The 27,016-nt window shown below is 34.3% G+C and overlaps 1 protein-coding gene across 1 annotated transcript in view; it reads left to right on the top strand.

Annotated features, from left to right (window-relative positions):
• Positions 1-26,465, top strand: part of VWDE (von Willebrand factor D and EGF domains) — a 73,058-nt gene extending 46,593 nt beyond the window's left edge. Inside the window, exons 14-27 of the mRNA XM_077998181.1 lie at positions 1,646-1,896; positions 2,821-3,040; positions 7,406-7,546; positions 11,934-12,503; positions 13,410-13,505; positions 13,589-13,684; positions 14,695-14,790; positions 15,380-15,475; positions 17,115-17,210; positions 20,250-20,345; positions 20,439-20,534; positions 21,293-21,388; positions 23,970-24,073; positions 26,328-26,465. Coding sequence (XP_077854307.1) covers positions 1,646-1,896; positions 2,821-3,040; positions 7,406-7,546; positions 11,934-12,503; positions 13,410-13,505; positions 13,589-13,684; positions 14,695-14,790; positions 15,380-15,475; positions 17,115-17,210; positions 20,250-20,345; positions 20,439-20,534; positions 21,293-21,388; positions 23,970-24,073; positions 26,328-26,342 — 2,069 coding nt within the window. The 3' untranslated portion in view covers positions 26,343-26,465. The remainder of the gene's footprint in view (positions 1-1,645; positions 1,897-2,820; positions 3,041-7,405; positions 7,547-11,933; positions 12,504-13,409; positions 13,506-13,588; positions 13,685-14,694; positions 14,791-15,379; positions 15,476-17,114; positions 17,211-20,249; positions 20,346-20,438; positions 20,535-21,292; positions 21,389-23,969; positions 24,074-26,327) is intronic.
• Positions 26,466-27,016: the final 551 nt, after the last annotated feature.

Here is a 27,016-nt window from a genome sequence, read left to right on the forward strand (position 1 = left end):
CCATGTAATTTTATTTAAGGGAGTCATACTACTTTATATTTATACTATGCTTTGTAATATCATTATAATTGTATGTGCATATTTCATTACTGTGTTTCATTACATTTACTAGATGATTCACTGTTTAGGTTTAAGACTCATGGAATGCTGTGGAAAGACAATGGAAATTTGAGGAAAAATATAGTACAAGAGATGAAAAATACAATACAACTTCTGAACTGGTGCCTCTGTTTTTTCAATGGCTATTGTTTGACTGACTGATTCATTATAGTCTCATGGTATTCAAAGTCATAAAGGGCCATAAAAATATCATGTCCTTTAAATCTCTCGTACTGAGGATGAGGAAATTAAAATCAATCAATTAGGCTGCTTGTGTAAGGATATGCAGGGGCAGAACAGGAGCCAGAGCTACAACCTCAGGGCATTAGTGCTTTGTGGATGCAAGCAGGGTGTTTGTGCACAATAGAATGTAATGGGGCTATTTGTTCCAACTGTTAAGCCAGTGGGCTGAAAAGGTAGACTTTTTTTTAATATAACACAATATAAAAAGAAGTTTTCAGTTGTTTCATGAGTGTAAAGGGAATTCTGCCTGTCCTCTAAAATAGCCCTTTTTTTTTTTTTTTTTTTTGAGACAGAATCTCATTCTGTCTCCCAGGCTGGAGCACAGCGGCACAATCTCAGCTCACTGAAACCTCCATGTCCCAGGTTTAAGCAATTATTCTGCCTCAGCCTCTGGAGTGGCTGGGATTACAGGTACCCACCACCATGCCTGCTAATTTTTTTTTTTTTTTTTTTTTTTTTAGTAGAGACGGGGTTTCACCGGGTTAGCCAGGATGGTCTTGATCTGCTGACCTCGTGATCCGCCCGTCTCGGCCTCCCAAAGTGCTGGGATTACAGGCTTGAGCCACCGCGCCCGGCCCAGCTAATTTTTATTTTTAGTAGAGGTAAGGTTTCACCATGTTGGTCAGGCTGGTCTGGAACTCTTGATTTCAGGTGATCCACCCGCCTTGGCCTCCCAAAGTGCTGGGATTACAGGTGTGAGCCACCATGCCCATCCTGAAATAGCTTCTGTTTTAGTGTGTGCACTCAGCCACTGGAAGAATATCCGAGGAGCAGAAGATGAGTATGACTAATGGCTTCCATGTATTATAGTTGGGGAGGCAAGTACAGTGAGAAACATTCAGAGGAGCCAAAGAAACGGAGCAGTCATGGACAGTGAGGGAGGAATAGAGAAAGGGAGTAGAGGGAGAAAGTGAGGCTGAAAGAAACAGAGTGCAAAAGATCCGCAGCCAGAGAGAGAGAGAGAGAGTAGTGAGGCAGGCAACACCAAGAAGTAAGTTAAGACAGAAGAGGCGCAGCATCCAGTGTGGACAGTGCTTGTGTATTTATATATTCTGTGCTATATCCAAAGTGCTTTCATACTTTCATAATAATGCCTGAGGTCTTGCACCTGTCAATTACTTTCAGATGTCTAAGAATGGAATTGAACTTACTCAGAATGTTAAAAAAAAAAAATGAAAACAGCTAATAGACCTTTTAACAGAGTTCAGTCTTTATCAAAATTCATATCTCTGTGGGAGCTCTCAGAAGTACACTTCATTCCTTTTTCTCACGGGTATAAAGTTAAGTGTTTCCTCTATTACAGACAACCAGCCCCCGGTAATTCAAGTATTGCAAGACAAATTACAGACATTTTATGGTGAAAACTTTGAGTATCAGTTTGTGGCCTTCGATCCGGAAGGTTCTGACATCCACTTTACGTTGGACTCTGGTCCTGAAGGAGCAAGTGTTTCCTCTGCAGGGCTTTTTATGTGGAAAACAGAGTTACTAACTCCCCAACAATTTACTCTGCGCCTTAATGATGACTGCGATGCTGAAACTAGAGTCACAATTGAGGTAATCTTTATAATTACATAAGTGTCACTGGATTCTTTTGCAATTTTAACAACTTTATTTGAATTTAAAATATAAGCCATATTCCTAGTTGTAAAGAGCAACAAAGTTATTAAACATTGTATGGAAAATTAAACTGCCAAAACTTTTGACTATTCTTTGTAAGAATTTAAAACCTTAGAGAGTCTCAAGCCCAGAAGCACAGATATAAATTAATAATTTCTTTACTGTTTTATTCTGCACTTCCCTGTAACAAGGAGAAACTCCACCTTCATGAAAGATGTGTGATTTATCTAAGATTGATAATTATACCCTCTTCCATCAAGTGAAAGGGCCTGAGATGTTGAATTAGAAATCAAGATTATAAATACGACTTGAGATAACTAACTGGCAACTATAATTCCTTTCTTTATTGGCTTTTCTTTTGATTATGTCAGTCATGAGCACTTAATACTTACAAACCCTTTATGTGTCCATTGTTTGTTTGAAACTTGGAACACACTTTTACACTGAAGTAATATTGTGAAGAGCAGCTGCGTTCTATGCCATATTAACCCAGTAATTCAGGAGATCATTTGCTCTCTACGTTTGTGAATAACCCAGGTGATTAACTGCCGTCCACTTTAATGATTTTTTTTTACGTTGTTCTACTTGCATGACAGAAATTGATCATCTTGTAACTTTTTTTTTAAGACAAGTTATCCTTAGTATTATATTGTGGTTTTGCACCTGGGAGTGGGCGTAATTGCCTTATTAAACTATTTTTAATATAATTTTATATTACATTTGTGTGTGTGTGTGTGTATCAAATATAAGTGATTTGGTCATACTTGTACATAAACACACATGCCTGTCATGATTTCTGCGGCATAAACGGAAGATAATTTTATTGAAAAATAAGACATTTCCTTTTTTTTTCTTTTGTAGGTGACTGTGAAGTCTTGTGATTGCTTGAATGGTGGATCGTGTGTGTCTGATAGGAACTTTCCTCCAGGGAGTGGAGTGTACCTGTGTGTCTGCTTGCCTGGCTTCCATGGTAGCCTTTGCGAAGTCAACACTAGTGGGTGCCAATCCAACCCTTGTGGTCTTGGCAGCTGTATTAGTGGTTTTCACAATTATTCCTGTGATTGTCCACCTGAGCTCAAAGGTAAGATTTTGCTCCTCATAACAAATTAGAAAGAAAAACTCATTGAAACACACATCTACAGATCACTCAAGCAAATGTGTGGTCCTAAAGATTTTAGTACACATCTTTACAATTTTAATAAAAGTTATTATAAATATAATTAGTATCCATATCCCTTGTTCTTGTAAATTGTAAATTCCATACACTATTACAATTTTGCTAATTTTTATAACTGTTATAGCAATGTAGGAACCTGTTTTGCAGGTTTCTAAACATTCCTACCTATATTTGGTAGTGAGAAGTATATTAAAATGTATTACTATTAAGATATAATATGGAAAAATAAAGGAGTTATGCCAGAGAAAATACAAAAGTTACCACTTAAGAGAGATTTTACTGATAATTCATTGACTTAGAAATATCATGGTAAAAAGTTGAAATCAAATGAAATGTTAGCATATTTACTAACTCATTAATTGTCCTAAAATGTGTGATTACAGAAATATATGACTGCCAACCTTTAATTTCCCATGGCTTCTTAAAAACTCATATGAATACTTTCTTTATGTTTAATAGATGTAAATATTAAGTAAGTAAATATATAGTTAATGAGCTGATATTTTTCTTGAAGACACCTATTTTAACAATACAGTAGAACTGAGCAGAATATTTATGTGTCTTCTAATTTTCTTCAGCACTTTTTTTTTTTTGAGGCGGAGTCTCGCTCTGTCACCCAGGCTGGAGTGCAATGGCATGGTCTCAACTCACTGCAAGTTCTGCCTCCTGGGTTCACGCCATTCTCCTGCCTCAGCCTCCCGAGCAGCTGGGATTACAGGCACCTGCCACCATGCCTGACTAATTTTTTTTGTATTTTTAGTAGAGATGGGATTTCACCATGTAGGCCTGGATGGTCTCGATCTACTGACCTCGTGATCTGCCCGTCTCAGCCTCCCAAAGTGCTGGGATTACAGGTGTGAGCTGCCACGCCCCACCTCTTCAGCATTTTAAAACAAAAATTTTATCATTTGGAACTATGAATATTGGTCTCTTTTCTACTCCACTGTAGACTATATTTGAAAGAATTCAAATGTTGATTGCCTCATAAATTTTAGTATAATAAGTGCTACCATCCATATATGACTGAATTTATTCATTCAGATGAGTTGTTAAGCATTTCAGAGTACCACATCAACTCAAAAACTTTGACTAAGGACAGACTGACTTTCCTAACATAAACAATTTTCGTAACTAGACTAAACAATTTGGCCTTAAGTTGAACAACCATCCTAAATAACTTTTAACAATTACTGACTTTTTAAACAAAATTCAAATTATTGCTGTAATATGAAACTTTTTGCCTCAAATATTAATGGAAATCTTAACTCATCTTATTTACAAAACAAAATTGTATGTACTTGAAAGGTCTGGTTTAATATTAAATTGAATATAATTAGTGACTTCATATTTGAGTATACAGTAAGTTTTAAAAATAGCATACTTCTATCCTCATAATGCATAGCAGCCCTTTTGGGGTTAGAAGGACAGATATGAAAAGTAGAAGTTATATAATAAGCCAATTGGACATACAATGTTTTTCAAATTAAATAATTTGAGCTCTTGACCTATATTTTGTACAGGCAAAAATTGCCAGGAGGATGTTGATGAGTGTGACTCCAAGCCTTGCTTTCAGGGAGTAGAATGCCTGAATACCTTTGGTTCCTATCATTGTGGTTCATGTCCAAAAGGATTTTATGGGGATGGAAAAATATGCCATGGTAAAAGTTCTTATTTTCTGCTATGAGATTTTTTTTGCTGCATTTAATTATTTTTTAATAGCATAGTTTCTGTTTTTGACTCATGTATTTATTCAGTGTAAATGAATTAAGTGTCATGCATTGAACTAGATACAAAGGATGCAAAAATATGTAAGACATGTCCTCTGACTTAATAAGTAAAGTGTAACACCAGGGAATATGACTAGTAATTACACAGTACAATAAAGTGTTCTGTGTCTTTTGATAGAAATCACAAAAGGGCTAGTAGAAATACTACAAAGGGAATCTTATCTACCTGGAGAAATAGTGAAAAACTTTTAAAAAAGGAAGTGACTAGACTATACTAGACACATGAGAACTGAATCTGATAGATCAAGAGAGAGAAAGGCATTCCAGGCAAAAGCAACAGCAGGAGCAAAGGGACAGAAGCAGGTAACATCACAGCACTCTGGGCAACCATTGTGAATAGTTCAGTGTGCCTGGAATATAGGAAGAAAGGGGGGCTGCTACAAGAGTTAGAGCTAGAGAGGTAAGCAGTAGCAAGACCACATAAAAACCATGGAGACTCCCTTAAAATTTTGAAGTAGGAGAGAAACACGATACAGTTTACCATGTGAGATAGTTTAAGAAGTAGTGTGTAGGATGGACCACTTGTGGGTAAGGAACTGTGTAAATCTAAAGGTGGGAAGAGTTAAGAAAATATTTCAAATATATAGGAAAAAGATGAAGATATACTAACCTAAGATGAGGTAATGATGAAAGGGATACTAAAGAAGCAAGTTGATTGTACTTGGTCAGTGACTGGGATTAGTATGATGAGAGAAAGAGATTCATTAAGTTTTAAGGGTTTGATTTTAGTGAATGGGTGTGTACAATTTGCATTTACATTGCTATGGATGAAACTGCGTCCCCCCAAAATTTATGTGTTGAAGCCCTAACTCCAGGTGTGGCTATATTTGGAGAAAGGAAGTAATTAAGGTTAAATGCGGTTATAAGGGTGGAGCCCTGATCCCATAGAATTAGTATCCTTATGTGAAGAGACACCAGAGAGCTTGTGATATATGGACAGATCAAGAAAGCGGCCGTCTTCAAGCCAGGAAGAGAGCCTTCACCAAAAACTCAACCAGCCAGTCTGATCACTTTGATCTTGGATCATTGAACCTCCAGAATGGCAAGATAATTTCTGTTGTTTAAGCCTCCCAGTCTGTGGTATTTTCTTATGGCAGCTCAAGCTGACTAAGACACGCAAGCAATGTATTGGAAGAACAAGTTGTTTTGGAGGGGAATTATAATGAATTCAGTTTGGATGCACAGAAACTTTTACTATGGAATATCCATGTGAGCTCAGAAAGGAGGATTAACTTGAAAATATAATTCTTAGAATCATCAGCTATGTCATAGAATTGTTCAGGGAAAACCCTTAGATTTAGAGGAAAGTGGACAAAAAAAAATTGGTGAGCATCAACATTTTAAAAGATTAAAAGAGAAAAAACTAAGTTACAGAAGACAGTGTTGAAGATCCATACCTTGGGTTTAATTAAGTGAATGGGACCCTCTTTGATGACATTATGTACTAAGGAAGCAGCAGCATCTTGTGCTTCAAATTGGGCTGAGCCTGCCTAGCCCCACAGATATGAGCAACACTACAATATAGGATGGTAAGGGGAATTCTCTACTTCTGCTTCTCACATTTACTCCTGAATATCCCATCCCTAATATTCACACCTTCCACTCTAATAAGTGATCTAGCAGTATTCTTTCCCAGACAAGCCCATTTCTTCAATAAAAACTTCATTCAGTGGCATTTAAGAGAAAAACAAGTTGAACCAAATCCCTTTACACATGAGTGACTAAATATGTTTCTTAACATTGTCAGCGTCATTTGTGTATTGTAGGAAGGAGCTTATTAATACAAAAGGATTTTTGGTTGTTGGTTGTGTTTTCTTAGTTTTATGATAGGCACCAGAGTCAATGAATATCAGCATGAATAAAGCACAGTGATTCTTGAGGTTATTGCTAACTAGTGGGGCACATAAGAATCAATAGCGTGAAGGACAAAGTTCTGTCGGCGAACCCAAACGGGCAAAATTGATTGGGTGGGTGAATGCAACTGAAGGAAAGTACATTAGCTTGGGCTGCCATAACAGACTGGGGGGCTTAAACAACAGAAATTTATTTTCTCACATTTCTGAATGTTGAAAGTTCAAGATTAAGGTGCGAGTAGGGTTGATTTGTGGTGAGATGTCTCCGGTTTGCAGACTGGCCACGTTCTTACCAGGTCTTTCCTGCATGTGTGGTATCTCTTCCTCTTTTTGTAAGGACACCAGGATTAGGTGCCCCTCTTACGATCTCATTTAATCTTTTACCCCCTTAAAGACTCTGTCTCCAAACACAGTCACATTTAGGAGTAGGGATTTAACATATGAATTTGGGGGGGACACAATTCAGTACATACCAGAAAAGTGGGCAGAAGAGATGACATTTAAGCTACTTATTTAATCTAATTTGCAGATTTCCATCCAAGTGGCATTCGTATTGTATGTTCTTACTTGCGGTGCTTTGGTTGTATAATAGTTTTAGTCTCATCTGTTTTTCTTGTTCTCATTTACAGTTGAAACACAGTTTTTAAATAAATTTACTACACACACTGTGGTTCTCACAAGATCTGATAAAAGTATAAATAAGGAAGAGGATGATAAAGATGCCCAAGGGAGAAAGAGGCATGTTAAGCCAACAAACAGAAATGCCCTTAGTAAGTAATGGTCATAGTTAAAATCTAATGACAAGTAATTCCTCTTGTTTGTTTTCTAAAAGACCAACATATTTATTCGTTCAGGTATTTTTATTTTTAGAAAGATCACCTAAAGGTTATATAATGCGGTTTAAAATTTATTCCTTCTCTTGCTAATCTATTCAATCATCTGGGTTATATTTTAGAAAAAAATGCATTTATGTCCTCTAATGGGACAAAGCATCGTTTAAAGTGATTTCGGAGAAGCTAATGGTTGGAAGTGACTATTTCAAACTTATGTTTTATAAATCCCTGGAAATTGGTCATCCAGTATCTGCTCAAACCCTAAAAGTGAGAAGAAGTTCACTGTTTCACAAGGCCTTACCTGTGTCATAGTGCTTTCTTAATAGCCCTCATTTGGTTCAATCATTCTGTGATTGTCTTCATAAAGTTCTTGTACATTTCACATCGACTTTCTTTACACCTTTGCATTCGGTATTATCAAATGTTATTGTGAATGGATTATCTCTCAAGATATTTTTGATTCCTGGAACCTAGGAAATGTGTCTTGATTTTCATATTATTCCTGTGTTGTCATGTTACTGAATACTCTGATGGTTTATAGTGGATTCTCTTTCTTGATTTTATTGACAGACAATAATTGTTTTTTGCAAATAGGGAGTTTTGTCTGCTATTCTTATTTACTTTCTAGTCTCAATAGTGAGATTTAATTTATACTTATAATGTGCCAGCACTAGGCAGACATTTTTTGTATCTTACCTCATTAAATCCTCATAATAGCTATTTACAATAACTGTTATTACTTCTATTTTACAGATGACTAAACAGAAACATAGAAGGGTTAAGTAATGTGTTCAGATTATGGAGTTTTAAACTACAGAAGAGAGTTGAGCCTGAGCAATCTAACTGAAGAGACCAGGGTCTCAAACTTACACTCTTATTGCAGTGTAGTGTACCTCTAGTACAAAGCCTGTAGGGAAGGGAAGGCTTTGTTAATGGTATGGGAATTCTTCTCTGGTTTCACTATTGACTATGATATCACTGTAGTTTCTGCTTGATACCCTTTATCCAGTTAATGAATTTTCCTTTTATTAGTTGCTTTTCCAGAATTCCTAGTTTTAAATCAGGAGTGGGTTTTAAATGTTATCAAATGCTTTTTCAGCATCATTTATTACTTGCTATAATTGCAGTTAACAAAGTTTCCTTAGACTAATTTTCTCACAATATTTAAAACCAATAATTAATACGTATTATATTTCAACATCATTATATATTTTCCATATTGTCTTTATGCAATTATATCATATAATTATGTTAATAGATACAAGTCTAATCCTGATATATTTTCCCATAAATGTACTGCTACTTTTGATTTGCTAATATTTCATTTGAATTTTTTATATAATGTCACAAATATATTGACTATATGATTATTCCACTTTAATAAAGTGTTTATAAAACTTTTCATCTTTTTTTGTACATTGCAGCAGTTTTGAAAACACTGTTCCCTTAACTATTTGGTAAAATTTTTTCATTAGATTATCTGTCCTCGCATCATTTTGGGTAGTAAGTTTAGATTGTTTTCCTATTTTCATCAATGTTTGTACCTCCTCTTTAGTCAATTTAATCATTTGTATTTTGCCAGAAAATCATTTGTCACATTTAGATTTCAAATTCTTGTATACAATTACATGTAATATTCTTGTATAATTAAAATTGTCTTCTTATATGTAGCTTTTTCACTTTCCTCATCTCCAAAGTTGTTTAGTTATATTTTTCCACTGTTACGGTTTTTGATTTTTCCTAGACAGAAGTTGCCAAACGTTATCTATTTAATTGGGATTAATTTTTTCAAATAATCATTTAGATTTGTCTTTCTGCTAATTGGTATCCTTTTGCTCTCCTTTTTTATTGATTTGTAGGGTTACTTTATATATTCTGGCCACCTTGTATATTCAGATCCCATACATAATCTGTACTTGAAATTATTGTGTTTATCTCTGCGGTTTGCCTTTATCTGTGTTCTGTTTTTTATGAAAGCATTAAATTTTATGTAATCAAGTAAATATATTTTTAAATATTTTATTTATAGCTTTTTAAATAGATACAAGTCTAATCCTGATATGTTTTTCCATAAATGTACTGCTACTTTTGATTTGCTGGTATTTCATTTAAATTTTTTATATAATGTCACAAATATATTAAGGATCTCTCAAAGTTTAAGTTATAAATATGAACTCTTAAATTATCTTTTAGAGCATTTATTATTTTATATTTTACATTTAGTTTTTAATTCCTTTGAAACTTGTTACTTTATGATATGAAGTAGAGGTCCAATACTTTTTTTTCTTCCAGGTGAATAACAATTATGTAGTACCATATATAAAATAAGCCGCATTGAATTTAAATATCATATTTTTATTTAAAATCCCTTATATGTTGAGATATATTTCTGAGTTTTCTATTATGTTATTTTCTAATAGTCTTTTTCTATACCAATAATACATTGTTTTGATTAGTGTGGCTTTATACTATGTTTTAATATCTGTAAGGCCAATATCTTCTCATGATTCTTGTATTCTGTAATTTTTTTTCTATCTCTGATATATACCTTCATAGGAACATCAAATCATTACATTTCAAAAAAAAATGTACTTTACTAACAGGCATTGGCTAACATATGCTCTTTTCTTACTTTCTTCAATGGTAATTTTTGCAATCTGCAGTTTCAATTCTTCTCTGCTTCTTTGTCCAATTCTCACAATAAACACAATAAAAACTCACCTAAGGAGAAGGTTCACGTAAAGCAATTTGGTTCTGGAAGGGGTCCCTTCTGTGTACAGAGACTGAGGGAAGGGGACACTGACTTGGCCCAGATCATCTAAAGCAGGTCTTCTGGGGAGTGCTAGTCCAGGACCTTTTCTGTATATATATATATTTTTTTGACACTTAATTGTGCTTACCTTATTGCCCTTATTTATTTTTGGGGCTATATTTGGTGCACTCTTGTTTCTATTAGTCTGAACCCACATACTTTTTATGTTTCAGGAAGTCCTCACATTTTTTTTTTTATTTTTTTTTTATTTTTTTTATTTATTTTTTTTTTTGAGACGGAGTCTTGCTCTGTCGCCCAAGCTGGAGTGCAGTGGTGCAATCTCGGCTCACTGCAAGCTCCGCCTCCCGGGTTCACGCCATTCTCCTGCCTCAGCCTCCCGAGTAGCTGGGACCACAGGCGCCCACAACCGCGCCCGGCTAATTTTTTGTATTTTTAGTAGAGACGGGATTTCACCATGGTCTCGATCTCCTGACCTTGTGATCCGCCCGCCTCGGCTTTCCAAAGTGCTGGGATTACAGGCGTGAGCCACCGCGCCCGGCCTCCTCACATTTTAAAAAAATCTTTTATTGCACTTGTTGCCAACTATGTTAAGGATTATTTTTGTTGTTTTTTGGTTCATTTTCTTCTATCTTTTTCTGGTTTTGATTTGATTTGGCTTGGCTTTCTCTGTTTTTATATTTTAACACCTTTGAGAATTGCTTTGCATGAAAACAGTGCAAAATCAAACCCTAAATTTGCAGTAGAAAGTATAACTAGAAAAACATACCTAATCACTGCTTAAAATGTGTCCTTACTCTAAAACTCATTAGATTTTTCGATACCAAATAAGTAAAAATGTGTTATAAGGAAATGAAGTATTTTGGCAGGGAGAAATAAACAATGACACAGCCTCCCCCCCAAAAAAAGACATGTAAAAATATTTTAGTTTCTAGTTGAGCAATCAAGAAAGATAGGGGCATAAAATCTCATTTTATCACATTGGGAACATTATTAGAACCGTGGTTCCTTGCCTCTCATATATAATAGCATTTATATAAATTTCCAATTTTTACTTATACATTTAGCTCCGTCTTATTTACAGGCAAAATTACTTACTCCTCTGTGTTTCTGTAGGTTTCATTTTATTTTTGTCACTCTTGTAGTAGTTCTCAATGATTGTTTCATAGTGAATGGCTCACATGTCTGTATCTTTTACAATATTCTAAATTGCTCAGGGATAGGGGCTGTGCTTTCCTTTGTTGTGAGGCTCATGTGTATGAGGTGATCAACAGGTGTTTGTTAGCCATTTCAAAATCTTAATAAACTAAATTATCGTACTTTGACTTTTATACTATTTAACATTCTGGGTTATTTTGTGTATCCCAAAAGATTATAAGCTCCTTGAAGGCAGAAACAGTGTCATGATTTCTTATTAGTACACAGCTCCTACTACAGTGTTCAACAGTGTAGATACTAAATGAAGGAATGAATGAATTAATGTAAAATATTTCATGTAGCGAAGACTATTTATAAATGCTATTGACTTACATTTTTTGTTTTTTGGTTGTGTAGGTATAAATTTTCAGCCACCATCAACAGAATATTCACTAATTGGTACAAGATTTACTCCCACTCCCGCTACTGTCAAAAAGTTATTGAGCATGACTAATAACATCTCCCGCTCATCACTAAAATTAATTACAGCCCAAATGGATAATTCAGTAAAGGCCATTTCCCATCAGATATCAGATTTTGAGCATGTGGATCGTAGTCTCAGTACAAATCTCAGTCTGGGTGAGCTGGAAGTTTCTATGAAGAAAAGCAGCTCTTTAAGCATGAACCCAAACAGCACCCATGGCAAAGCAAAGGATGATATCCAGAACAACATCCAAACAGAGATGGGAGGGTATAATTCTCAAATTAGCAGGTCTTCCCAAGATTACACACAGTATGAAGATGAGTTTGTGTCGTCTATTACAAAAGCAATCACTATTTTGCCAGAAAAGTTTGGATCAAACAAAATATCACGTTGTGCTGACTCGCCTTGTTTTGTTGGTGTTTCCTGTGTGCCAAGCTCAGATGGTCACTTCAAATGTGGACGCTGCCCCTTTGGGTATTATGGAGACGGTGTCAATTGCAGAGGTAGTATGAAACTCTTCAGAAGATACAAAGAAAAGTATCTAATTCAAGTTTAAGTTATTACAAAGATATGCTTTTCTATTTACTAATTTCTATTTATTCCACTTTGTTCATTTGTTTCCATTTATTTTATTTATTAATCATTTATACTGTATTCTTACCACATTTTGAAAGAACAAAGGTGGGTTTTCTGAGTTATTTATTAAAATCATGTTAATATTATAGAGTATTACAACTATATAATATATATTACAAATATATTGGAGTACTTTCTGTGTTCCAGGGTCTGTGGAAACATTTTGTATCAACTGTGTCATGTAATCCACATGAACCCACATATTGGGCATTATTTTTCCCATTACACAGATGAGGAAACAGAGCTTTGGAGTGCCTACTGAATTTCCTAGCATTAACCAGCTAAGCAGATAAAAGATGTCAATATAGATCTGATTAACACTGTGGTCTGTGTTCTTTTCAGCTCACAGTGGGCATTTAGCACTTCAAATTCTAATTCTGGTATATTTGCTTATTTGCATGAAGTAGGTTTCTCTGTAATCTTTCCAGCTCTTTTGAGATTACAGCAAGTCATATATCACTTTAATTTTAAAGGCATTATTTCTATCTTCTCACAATTATTAACATTGCTTTCTCTGATGAAAATCAACTTTTTGGCTTTGACAACATAAAAGCTGTCTTGTGTTATTGTTTTGCTTTGTGTTTTGGCTTGAGACTAAACTTAAGCAAGAGAGTTCTTGTGTTCTTGTGTTCTTGTGTTCTCAGTATTATCTGGAGGGGCTATTAGTTAACTATTCAAATTTCAGAGACTTTTGCTTCTATTATAACTAAGTCTGTGGCAATATGTATGTTCTGTTTTAGTAATCAACCTTTTTTTCTTTGATTTTTTTTTAGCCATTTGTAGATATCCATGTGGAAAAAGTAGGGAGTGTGTTGCCCCAAACGTCTGCAAATGTAAACCTGGTTACATTGGTTCTAACTGCCAAACTGGTAGGTAACATCATTCATTAGTTTGCATGATACATTTTATTTGGTAATTGATATGTCTAAAACCTGGGCTTTATTTTATACAGCTCTTTGTGACCCTGATTGCAAAAATCATGGAAAATGTATTAAGCCTAACATTTGTCAGTGTCTTCCAGGACATCGTGGAGCAACCTGTGATGAAGGTGATAATTCAAATTAAAAATCAAATATAAGCCTAAAATATAGCATAATTTTCTTTAAAAATCGTTTTACAAGACAATTCAGTTTTACTGTGTATATACTAAAATATTCTTATCAAAGCTGGTATAGGACTCTATATTTTAAAATACTTATGAAACATAATTTATTCAAAGATTCTAAAGAATTAAATTTCTTAAATCAGAGATTGAAGGAGCAATAGATTATTTGTGATTAGTAAAATTATCCTCTGAAATGATTTGAGGTTTAGTTATAAGGTACTATATATCTACAAATATTTTAGCTTCAAGCAAAAGACAGCTATTGAATGACCTACCAAATATGGTTCAAAGAAAGTGTTAAATGCCAAATACTAGAAAATGTAAAGTAGTAAGAAGAAATCTAAAATGTGAATTTTTAAAAATGCATCTATAGTCACATAATTGCATTGCTTTGGTTTAAATCTCAAGTGGAAAATGTATGAAATAGCGTTCCTAAAGTGGATGATACTTTAAATAAATAAGTTGTTTATTTTAAAATAATATGTGAAAAGATAGTTTGGTAGATGGTGCATATAATTATGAAGAAGCTGAGAGCCATGTTAAATGTTTTTATGGCAAGGCAAACTACAAATTAACAAAGTAAATTTAGGGTGAAATAACAGAAACAGTCAATATAAATAGCATACGAAAATAACTATAGAACTATAGGAAAGCTCTATTTGTAAGGCAGGAATACGTAAGTTCAGATCTCACTTTTCAGAAGAGGGCTAAGGTCCTGTATTTCCTTCCAGTTAACAAAAAGTTTTATTAATCAAAGCATGCTGCTGATTTGTAAGTGTTTCCAGTGTGAATTAATATGGCCGGTCCCACAGACCTAAATTTTGTAGTAAAAGAGAACTTAATGTATTATAAATTGCTATTACAACAAGATTTTATTGTGACAGTGCTTTATAAATATAAACTGACTTTTTAAAAATTAAGAACTGACTTAATAACATAATCTGTTTCTGCAGAACATTGTAACCCACCTTGTCAACATGGTGGCACATGCTTGGCTGGGAATCTCTGCACTTGTCCTTATGGTTTTGTAGGACCAAGGTGTGAAACAAGTAAGCAAAACTCTCCTGCTGTCTGATATAGTGAAACTGCTTCTTTGAATAGTTGGTGGCCTTAATGCTACATGAAATGAACCCAAACTCTAAGTAAAGAACACACATTGATGATTGATGACAACAGTTACCGTCCTGCATAGCACTGGCATCAACCACAGTGGCCATTACTAAGATAAAGAAGTTTGTTTTGGGAAGTAACGTCACTCTGATGCTCTTCATGACCTTTCTTTGAGAAAACAGGAATTCAAATTTGTTAAATTGCATGTAAATTTCTTTTTAAATTTATGTCTATGACTGCTTTCATCAATAACTAATACTTTTCCCAAATAGTCAAGTCTTGTTTACCACTTGGCTCAATGGTTTTCTATTTTTTCCATCTCTATTAACCAAAAATGAAATAAAATAAAATAACTGAAAGTGAGAATCAGAAAGCATTTTAAACCCAAATATAAATTATATTTTACTTTTCTCTGTGATCTTATTAATTAGCAGATGTGATTGGCAGTTATGAGCTAGCTAGATAAAAACCAACAATATGACTACTCCAAGCCTAATCTTTCTTTTTTTTTTTATTCTATGATCTCAGTGGTTTGTAACAGGCACTGTGAAAATGGAGGCCAGTGTCTTACACCAGATATTTGCCAGTGCAAACCTGGCTGGTATGGACCAACCTGTAGTACAGGTAAAATGGGAAATATTTTCAATGAACATGTCAATTAAAAGTTACAATATGCCAGTGTCCTGAAGACGTGCACCTAAGAAACGTAAAACTGACCTGACAAGACAGGAATGAAGTTGTTATTTCAGACAGATTTTTAAAACTCTTTCATCTTCATTCCCTTTGTTTTTGTGTTGAACCATATGGTGTCTTACAGCTTTACTGTTATCTTATCCAACCAATACTGTTTTTGCTTTTATATTTCCCTCATTCACCTACCTTGTGGTGAAGAGGAATGTGTTGAACCTTCTAGGTCTCTTTTAAGTTTTTCATCACAATACAAACACCCTATTTCATTAAATATCTAAGCAATTCTGAATTAAGTGCATACCCTTCATGTTATTCTATTTATTTATCACAGTATCAGACTTGTTTTTTTTTTTTTTTTTTTTTTTTTGAGACAGAGTCTTGCTCTGTCACCCAGGCTGGAGTGCAGTGGCGTGATCTTGGCTCACTGTAACCTCTGCCTCCCAGGTTCAAGCGATTCTCCTGCCTCAACCTCCCGAGTGGCTGGTATTACAGGAGTGTGCCATCATGCCCAGCTAATTTTCATAATTTTAGTAGAGATGGGGTTTCACCATGTTGGTCAGGCTGGTCTCGAACTCCTGACCTTGTGATCCGCCCACCTTAGCCTCCCAAAGTACTGGGATTACAGGCGTGAGCCACTGTGCCCAGCCTAAGCTTGTTTCTTTGGCAGCAATGTTTGCAATTACCTATGTTTGATCTAATTCATTATAATCTAATGACTTTTTCTCAATGAAAGTGTATTTCAATGTTTATAGCTGGCCAATTATCTGTGAAGCATGATGCAAATGGAAACAAGGATCCATTTGGTTTTTGCCCTGATTTCAAGTCACATACTGTTAGTGACAGAGACATGGGATACAATTATGAAAGAAACTATGATACAAGTTGAGTTATGATAAGTAATGTTATTGAAACACAGTTCCTTAGAAGCAGAGAAGGAAGAAATTAATTTTGGCAAGTGGAGTGAGGAAGAAAATAGTATTTATAGTAGATGTTGGTGAATGGGTAGGATCTAGGGTGAAAAATAAAACTGGGGATGTCTTTCAAAGCCAAACAAAAATAAAGAAACAAAAGCAAAGAATGTTTTTGAGTGTGCTAGGACTTGAGTGCCATGTCCCCATTTTAATTGGGAAGGCGATAAAGAGGTGTGCATGGCTACATGTATTTGAGCAGATTACAAACCATCCTGTTGACACTGTTGAATTGTCTTCTCTTAACTTGCAATCATTTCTTCTAGCTTACTGATGGCATTCTGAATTCTAATGATAGCCTCTACATTCTTGATAGAGCAGGAGCACTGTCATCTTGGACAAACACCGCCACTTTAAATTCCAGCTCCCTTTCTAGCTTTTCTAAGCTTAGTGTTATTTGTAAACTTAATGAACATACTTTCAAAGCGATTATCCAGTAATTTCATTCCTCTTATGTTTGGCAAAGTCTAATTAATTATACATTATGGGTTTTACTTGCAGTAAAAATAAAATATTTCATTATGCACCATTTTGTACTTCTGTGCAGCTTTCATTTTTTAAATAATAAAACTTTTATGGTCTCTTTTCCTCCTGCTGTTTATTAGCTTTGTGTGACCCTGTTTGTCTCAATGGTGGTTCGTGTAATAAGCCAAACACTTGCCTCTGTCCAAATGGATTCTTTGGTGAACAGTGTCAGAATGGTAATTAATCTTTCTTTGTATGTAAAAAGGGCAAATGGAAAGTTAGACATCAATAGAGCTCTGAGTAAACATGAGACAAGTTTCAAAGGGAAAGATGCAATTTTCCCCCAGAATTCTTGTAATGTTTCAAGTATGCCCACCAAATTACTAGCTTACAAAACTATATCAAAGTTATTATGTAAAATGGTTATATTTACTCAAAATATTGAATCTCATACCTTGGCACCTCTCTGTGCAGTTTTGTAGTACCAAGGTGTGAAACAAATAAGCAAAGTCCTCTTGTAGTCTATTATAATGAAATTGTGTCATTTCTGTGATACAGCAAAAATGTTTGATTTATAGTCAATCTACTGTCCACTATTATCCCATAATCTCTTTTCACCTTAGTTTCATTAAACATTTATGAAGAATCACCTACGCACAGCACTATGCAAGAAGATACAGAGACATAAAAATGCATTGTTTTTCTCTTTCACGACTTATTATTTTAACACTTTCCCTCATATAGTTAATGTTACAGGTTATTTTCAGAATAATGGGGATGTTTTGAGGGTATGAATTAATGTCAACCAATAATATGTAATGTGTATTTTCTGCATCTTCATATTTTCGAGTTTATAAAAAATGTAGAGTAGATTTTTACTATAGAACATGTCAGAGTATTTACATAATTTAATTCCTAAAATTCAGATGTTCCTTGCCACAATGCACTTTGATTTGCAATTCTATTTATTTTATTTTGGATGTTGGCTAGGATTCTTAGGATGGAAATAAAGCAGAAAAGAAGCCATCACGCTAACACAGGATATACGGGCGTAGCAAATGAGTTCCTGTAATTCATATTCTTTTGAAGAAGCAGTTGGAGAAACAGAAATAAGTGAAGACTAAGTTAAGGGAAATCTTGAAAACTAGAAGACTATGGCTAAATCCATGCTGAAGAGTTATATATGTAGTTTTGAATGGAGAATGTAAGGAAGGAAATGAAAACTTTACATCTTTCATACTACTTGAAGTAGATGTAAGATATAGTAAGAAAATTTGTCTAAAATGTATATGCCAGTTGTATAAGTGGATAAAAGAAGAAATCTCTCAATTATTAAACTGAATTAAAAATTATCTGTTGAACATATTCCATGATTTAAGGGCCAGAAAACAGATTATCATTGTGTGAAGAGAGTAGGTTTTACAATTAGCTTGCCTCCACGACTTTCTTGCTGGTATGGAAATTTACTTAAAGGCTCCATGGCTCAGACTTCCTGGCTTTCAAGTATGATCTAGACCGTTGCTATGACATGTAATTCTTATTAGATCTCATCTTCTTGTGAGCCTAAATGGTGGGAAGGGAAGATGGCATACACATTGAAAGTGATTGAATAAAATTAGGTGGAATATAAAGTCATATGAAAAACATATACTGTGTGCACTATAGAATTTTAAAAAAGGAAGATAGAAATTGAGCTAGAAACATCACAAAACAGTTAAACTACTAAACTAGTAAGCAAGGCTTAAGATGTATGGCTGGAGAGATGTTTAAATACACCTTCCAATTTGCTTCACCTCTTGGATTTCACATGGAGAGTGAATCCAATTACTTAGCCCACTTTAGGGTTTGGTGACAGAATGAGGCCTATAGATCTCATAAATAAATGTGGAGGGTGGATTTTCTCATAAACCTCCTTTTCCTAATGTGGGATAATGGGTAGACATGGCCAGGCTTAAATTGTATGCCCTTTGTATGTATTATTTTAATTATATATACTTTTTTGCATAAATAATTTATTTCTACACTCAAGTTTTTGTGGATAATTAATTACAGCAAGATTACCCATCATAAACAATTTGAGGAGCTTTTTTAACTTTTAAATTCCTAACCACAGGCATTTCCTATGGAGTTTTCATAGTAGAAAGAATATACATTTTCTAATAAATAATAATCTTAAATTGTATGAAGGATAGGGAGTGGAAAATGTAAGAACATTTCTCTACCAATAAAAAGTATCAATAAAATGTCAGAGAAATAACAGTAGACTCAAACATGAGCCAAAAAAAGTTCAACCTAAAATACTGGAAACTGTTTGCTAAAAACTTGCAGTTATATTGTTACTATGAAAATCTATATTATTTCTATTCAAAAATCTATTTGAAAACAGTAGAATTTTTCTTACAGTTTTTGGAAATAAAGAAAGCAACTATTAATTCAAACTGGGAGTCAGTCCACACTAGTCTTATTAATACCAGTTAATTTGAAATTTATTTTTAAAATACAAACTAACATTTATTTACTTATTATTTAGGAAGAAATTAAATTTTAAATTTTCTAGACAGGTTTTCCTGTGTATTACTTAAAAGAAATGCCTGCATTTAATTTTCATGCCTGGAAGAAACATGAAGTAATCATAACCCTCTCATAAAATTAATACATATTAACCTCTGCATTTCATAAAACAGAATTAAACACATAGGAGCTACCAGTAAGATATATTCAAAATTATCTAACAAATATTCTGAATAAAGCGAAGGATTTATTGTTAAAAAGATTTTTAGTAAGCATTCACAGGAATAAGTCACATATAAAGCTCTGCCTTCATAATCTCAGTAAGTACTCAAAAGTTAGTTTAAAAATGCTTTCTAAGTGTGTGGAAAAGTGTTGAGATTTGTCTATTTTCCACAAGAACAGGCACATTCTTATTTTGAGCTAAGTTTTGACTTATTTTCTGGGTTTTGTCTAGACCATTCCATGCTTTATTATATAGTGAAACATAAGTTAAAGTTTATAATATATTCATTGTAATATGAAAGACTCAATTTGTTATGAACACTTAACCAATATATTCCAAATTGTGCTAACCCACTAGCAGCTTATAGATATAAGCATTGCATTTCATGATTTAGAAAGGACAGGTTTAATGAGTGATCTTTTATTTTAATAGCACATTTCTCTGCCTTATGGCCACATTGATGAAAAGCACATGATGCAATGTATCATATGTAATAATTGAATATGTAATATTCACAGATTGCTGCCATGTGTTCTTGTAGCTTTCTGTCACCCTCCCTGTAAGAATGGTGGCCACTGCATGAGAAATAATGTGTGCATCTGTCGTGAAGGATACACTGGTAGGAGATGCCAAAAAAGTAAGACATCATTAAATATATTTGTCAACTACAGGTAAAGCAAAGACAAAACTATTGAATTTAAGGGCTGACTTTTCATGCTTTTACCTTAAGGCATCTGTGATCCTATGTGCATGAATGGAGGAAAATGTGTGGGACCGAACACTTGCTCTTGTCCTTCTGGTTGGAGTGGGAAACGATGCAACACACGTAAGAGGAATATTCTTAAAACGCTGAAACTTTCGTCTTTCATGGGAATGTAAAACAGAATTTAAAACAAAGAGCATTTTTTTTTCACTTTTGCTTGCTTGGTCTTTTTAAAATTTTTGCATATTTATTCCTGCTTTAGGAGATACCTTTTTGAAACAGAAAGAGTTTTTACTCTTCCGAACTCATTCTTTCAGGTTAGCAGAAGAGGATATATTGTATTTTTCAGTTTTTCTACTGCACTTGCCAAGATAAATAACAAGATAAATAAGTCCTGAAGTTGGGGTCAGGGAAAGGTTTTAAAAAATTACTGACTTCTTGGCCCCACCTCAAACCATCCAGTTCTGAGTTTTCCAAGAGGAGGTAACAGTGCCACTCAGACTGGTTAGCTCCTGAGGGTGGCCGTCTTTATTCAAATGTTTCATTTTTTCCTTTCTATAAATTATTTTAAATTAGCCACTACTAGAATGTTTTGATCAAAGTGAAAAAATGAGAAGCAACATAGATGTCCAGCAATTGGAGAAAAGTTAAATCACGACACATTCAAACAGTGGAACATTTTGCAATTGTTAAGGTCACATTTTCCAAGAATAAGTAGTGACATTCAAAAGTGTTCTTGATAAAATATTAGGGAAAAAAATTCTTCAATCACTTACCTGTAACTATTTCTTTTTTTTTCCTCTAATGAAAAGTTTCGTGGGTTATGGATAGGATTTGACTAGTAATTTAAAATTTTAACTTGTTTATATTTTGATTGGCAGCTATCTGCTTGCAGAAATGTAGAAACGGTGGTGAATGCATTGCTCCCAGCATATGCCATTGTCCTTCCTCCTGGGAAGGAGTGCAGTGTCAAATACGTAAGCCCACAGGATGCTTTTCCTACTATATGTTCTGAATTGGAATCTGTTATAATAATTAAAGTATAGCTATAGGACAAATCCATAGGGGGACAAAAACTCCAACATGCTGATCCTTTTTAAAAAATGATTTTAGAAATAAAACAAAAACTTACTAAATTTTATATCCGTTTAAAAGAAGAAAGTGTAGTATAACATATTAATAGTTTGTGTGACAAAGATAATTTCAAATTGTGGTCTGTGCGTTACCAATAAAGTTTCCCCAGGTAGGTCAAAGAAGGTGTTGATATATAGAAGTTTAAATATTATTTCATATTATAAGATAAATACATATTTATCATGGATACCTTAGAAAATATGGAAATGTATTAAAAATTAATCACTCTAGGCCAGGCGCGGTGGTTCACGCCTGTAATCCCAACACTTTGGGAGGCCGAGGCAGGCAGATCACGAGGTCAGGAGATTGAGACCATCCTGGCTAACATGATGAAACCCCGTCTCTACTAAAAATACAAAAAATTAGCCAGGCATGGTGGCGGGCGCCTGTAGTCCCAGCTACTCGGGAGGCTGAGGCAGGAGAATGGCCTGAACCCAGGAGGCAGAGCTGGCAGTGAGCTGAGATTGCGCCACTGCACTCCAGCCTGGGCGACAGAGAGATACTCTGTCTCAAAAATAAATAAATAAATAATAATTTTTAAAAAAATCACTCTAAATTTCACCATCCAGAATTACTTTTGGTTTCTTTTTTAGAGTTTTAGTATATTTCCATCCAATATTAGTCATGAATTTCTACATAGGTGAAATCTTAAGACATAGAGGAAGATCAAATTTTATGCAATTTTGAAATATTTTGTGGAAACTTGCAATAACATGTTAAAATATCACCTATTATTAACTTAATGTGAAAAACATGAAATTCCTCAAAATATTTCCAAATGGTTAATAATTATATAATTGAAAAATTGATGGCCAAGTGTATTGTAAACTGAAATTACACAGTTTTATTATGATATGCCTTTTTACTAGAAATAACGTACCCTCCATTTCAATGTCTTATGAACCACACCCTTGTTTCCATGCACCAAAAATTTTGCATGTAATTTTTGTGACTCTTAGACCCTATTTTATTAGTAATTGCTATTGTAATTTATACATTTCTTATCCTAGAAAAATATACCAAAGTACTATCAAGTGCTGGTATTTACAAAAAAAATGTGTGCTCAAATATTGATAATCCAAATTGGAATTTAGATGTGATAAAATGCTAGAAAAAAAGAGTTAGCAATCTTGACTTGGGCTGCTTGTTCTGGAGTAAGCTCTATATGGACCATAAGAGAGAAGGATGAGAAGATGTTAAAAGCACATTAATGATGAAATATGCTTCAGCGGTTGCAGATTGAGATTGTCTGAGCACAGCCTGAAGCTGTGCACCCTGTTTCTGCACCCTGCAGCATTTTTATGTGAATTTAAAAGTCATCCTACTTCAAATTCTTTATTTCGAACTATTGAGAAACTGTCTTAATATATTGATATTTCTTAAACAAAATATGTTACTACCATCTGTTGGAAAATTGTTGTAATAAAAATTCAAATCTATGGTATCTATCATGTGAATGCTGTTTTCTTAGCTGTGGAGCCCTCATGGATTATACAACCTGCCCAATTGTATACAGCAGCCCTGATGAAAAGATACCCCGTCAATGTTGCATTTATCTTAAAGGACATATTATTCTTGAATGTGTAAGCTTCAAGTATGTGATATTGAAGCAGTATTTCTCCTATAAAAATAACTAGTATTATAATTTTATGGTATGCTCATTTTCACTCAATATTACTTGAAAGAATTTATGTCGTTTAAAAACAAAATTTAAAGCAATATATTAAGCTCCATAATTTAAATACTACAAAAATTCCTTTTACCTCCCTGCTTATGTTTAACATTTTAGTTATTTACAAGTTATCATTAAGTATTATAAGTATTTTCTTTCTACAGGTAGATGATAACTAGATTGAGATATTGAGATAATTGAGATAGATGTAGGTATTTTTAATTGCCTTGGGAAAGACTTCAAGGAAGAAATGTATGATATAGACAGTATGAGTATCTTTCAGGAATTTTCAGTCGAGTTATTTCACATTAAACTTCCAATGATAGTATAAAAATTGTCAAATTCTCCATACACTACCCGGTACTGGATTGTCTCTTTTAAATTTTTGCTTAATGTTAAAAAACAGATGATAGATGCTATCTTCTGTTAATGACTTGAGCTCCTCTAGAAAAAAAAAAAAGATATATTTCAAATATTTTAAAATGTAGTCAATGAAATTTTTGTTTCTTTTAATAATATCTTTATAGAATTCCTAAAGTGTTGTTTGAGTTTTGGGTGCTTTGTTTTTGATGTGTACGTGTGCTCTGAAAGATGGGAGTGCATAGAACAGATCCATTCATTGATGGTTCATTAATAGATTCTTATGACTGCATTAGTGTCCAATCACCATATAGCCTCAGACCACTAGGATAGAATATGTCACAAGCATTTCATGTCAAAAGATGGTCATTCTAAAAATTTGTGTATTGCAGCAATTTGCAACCCAAAATGTCTTTATGGGGGCAGATGCATATTTCCCAATGTGTGTTCCTGCCGCACTGAATACTCTGGAGTCACATGTGAGAAGAAAATACAGGTATTTCAAAGTTTAAAGAGAAAATAAATTTTAGACATTGACATTTGCATATCTCTTCTACTTAGTAATTGCTACTAATCAATGTTTTATTTTCTCTTATTTCCAAAATAAAAAATAAAAGCATTTATTTGCCTCTAAAATTAAAAATTGTATCATTTTTGTGTTATGGTAGAGTTATTATCTAAAACTTTGATGTGTTTTTAAGGAATTTCAATGTATAGATATAACTGTCCAATGTAATGCAGTATTTCATGACACTGTAGTTGAGACAGCAAATATTCCACAAAATAGATTCAAGACACTTATCTGTAGAGCCATTGCTATAAAACACATATTTAAAAAGTTTCTGCAACCCTATTTCTTCACAGAGGATTAAACTGCATTTTGTTTGGTCTCTAATCTTAGGTTTCCAAATATCAATAGCCGAAATATTATTTTCAGTCCTAATTCCTATACACACAAGGGTAGCTCTAATAATCTCTCTCCCTCTCATATAAACACACAGACACACAAATGCAGCAAACCTCTCAAAAATGTCTTAAAGTTAATCTGTAGGAGTTGTAATTTAAAAAGTCATTATATGCTATTTAGTACTTCAAAATGCCCCAGGGTCATGAATATAAAAGTATGCTGGAGTACTAGAATTTGACAAATGATTAGAAATTTTCTTCTTGAAGCTCGATATGGATCAATCTGGCTTGGAGACAATATGGATATATGTATAGTTTTCTCCGAGCACTGGTGTCATCCTGTAGGATTGGCTCCCATTATGAAAATAACCAGACCATAACAGGGCTGTGGTCTGAAAACTGGAAAGCAAAAGTTATTGAGTACTTATTTGATTAAATATTGTTTGAGAAAAATAAAAATAAAAGCTTCAGCTTCCTTGGGTTTGAAGGCAGCCTAAATACATATTATTTGATTTGATTTGATGTGAGATTTTTATGGCACAGAAAACCCTAGGACCTCTAAAGCTTTTTAACTCCACTTTGACAGTACTAAACTAGTGGCTGCTCTATATTCTATTTTATGTATGTATTTGCCATCTGAATCCTTCCTTATATGATCAATAGCAAATCATCTTTATCCCCATTAATGTTGCTTCTGAGAATGCATTTGAAATCACACTAAGGGGAAAAAATGCCAGAAGGCCATGGGGAAGGAAAAGGGGAGAAAAGGCTAAGCATGAGCACAATACGTCCTGTTCTACTGTAACCTGCTCTCCCAAGCTTCTAACTTCAATCTCATTCTGGCTTTCTTCTGTTGATCACTGGTGTCATTTTTTTTTTCACTTGCTCTCGATATTTCTTTGGCTCCCACACATAGGTTAAAAGGTAAATTTCTCTTTAGTGGGGAAAAAAGCAACCACCATCCACGGGTATCCACAGAACCTCCAACTCCATCCTTTGCTCCCGTCTTCCCCACCTTCCCCAAAGGAGGGTTCCGGCTGGCTAACTACCTCCTGCCTCTTCCTCGGGCAACCTGAGATAGTGGATAAAAAAAAAGAAAAGGAGCTTACTGATTGGATTGCTAGAATTTCAATGAAAAAGAATTACTGGCTAGAGACAAGAAACACAGAGAAAGGGAAAATAAGCAAAGGAAGAAAAAGGTGCTAAAGAGGGTGGGTTGATAAAAGGCTTTGGGAAGCATCATAACCTCCTGCTTGTGGCTCAGTGCACTCACTCTGAGCCTGCCACTTAATTTGCTCTGTGATTTCAGTCAAGTTTAATCCCCTGAGTCTCAGTTTTCTCATCTGCAGTATGGCATTAATAGTAGCACCTAATCATAGGCTTATTGTAAGGATTAAATATGTTAATATATGTGAAATACCTAGAATGGTGCCTGGGACATAGCAAGCACTATGTAAGAGTTTGTAACTAATTACGTCGAATAGAGGAATAGAAAGAGGTGGAGAAAGAAAAGGATGGGCAATGCATTATGAGTATCAATGGTTTTTTCTTGAGGGATATTAAAACATTAATTCGTTTTATTGGGCATGGATGTTTCTAAAGTGTAACATTTTGCCAAGATGGAGTCACCTAGTATGCAAGCTCCATTTGATTATGACTGCTTGGACCTTAAATATAATCTTGATTAGATTTCAATTTTATGAAAACAGTATCGAACCTAGTGGCAAACAGAACCAAAAGAGCTTTATGTATCATGTCAGAGGGAAGGAGGCAACAAATAATGAGTATGCGTTAAATGATTTTATACTATTCATTGAAACACAATTTCCTTCTTCCTACTACAGATAAGACACCATTGAGTAGCATCAAGTATATGAATTACAAGCCTGTATCTTAAGAATGGAAATGTTTTGTTCAGAAAAAGTTGGAGATAACTTGAAGTTTATTTGAACATCATTCAAAAAATATCTTAAAGACTGAAGAAACTAATAAAATACATAATGATCTCAGTTGTAATCATTAGAGAAAAGCAAAGAAGAAATCCAGGTAATCTAAATTTGATGTTGAGATGGAATAGGATATTTACATATTAAGATGATGTATCTGATATTCCATCCATTCACAATATTTAATAAACTGAGTATTTTCTCAGCCCTGTGACTACGTCTGCATCATTAGTAGTCAGTCAACCTAATGGAAACCACTTGATATCATCCTGATAGATGATGTTTAATTCAGAACAAGGGGCTCACAGGACTATTTGAGGGATGGGGAATGAGGGTTGGGAGCTAAAGATTAGGAAAGCCACCGCTGATCAGAGTGGGTAATAATGAAGATGTTAGGCCAAAGCTCCAAGCAGGTTCTTTTCAGAGGCTTTCCTGGAACTGCTACAATACTTGAGAATCTTTAAAAACTACCACCAACTGTCTCAGGCAAAGTGGATTATTCTCAAATTTTTGCTAGAAAGCCACTGTGAATTTCATCTTTCCAAGCATCAAGCTGCAAACACCTCTGAAAAGACCAACGACTTCCT

Source organism: Macaca mulatta, chromosome 3, assembly GCF_049350105.2.
Source record: "Macaca mulatta isolate MMU2019108-1 chromosome 3, T2T-MMU8v2.0, whole genome shotgun sequence".
Classification (NCBI taxonomy): Eukaryota; Metazoa; Chordata; class Mammalia; order Primates; family Cercopithecidae; genus Macaca; species Macaca mulatta.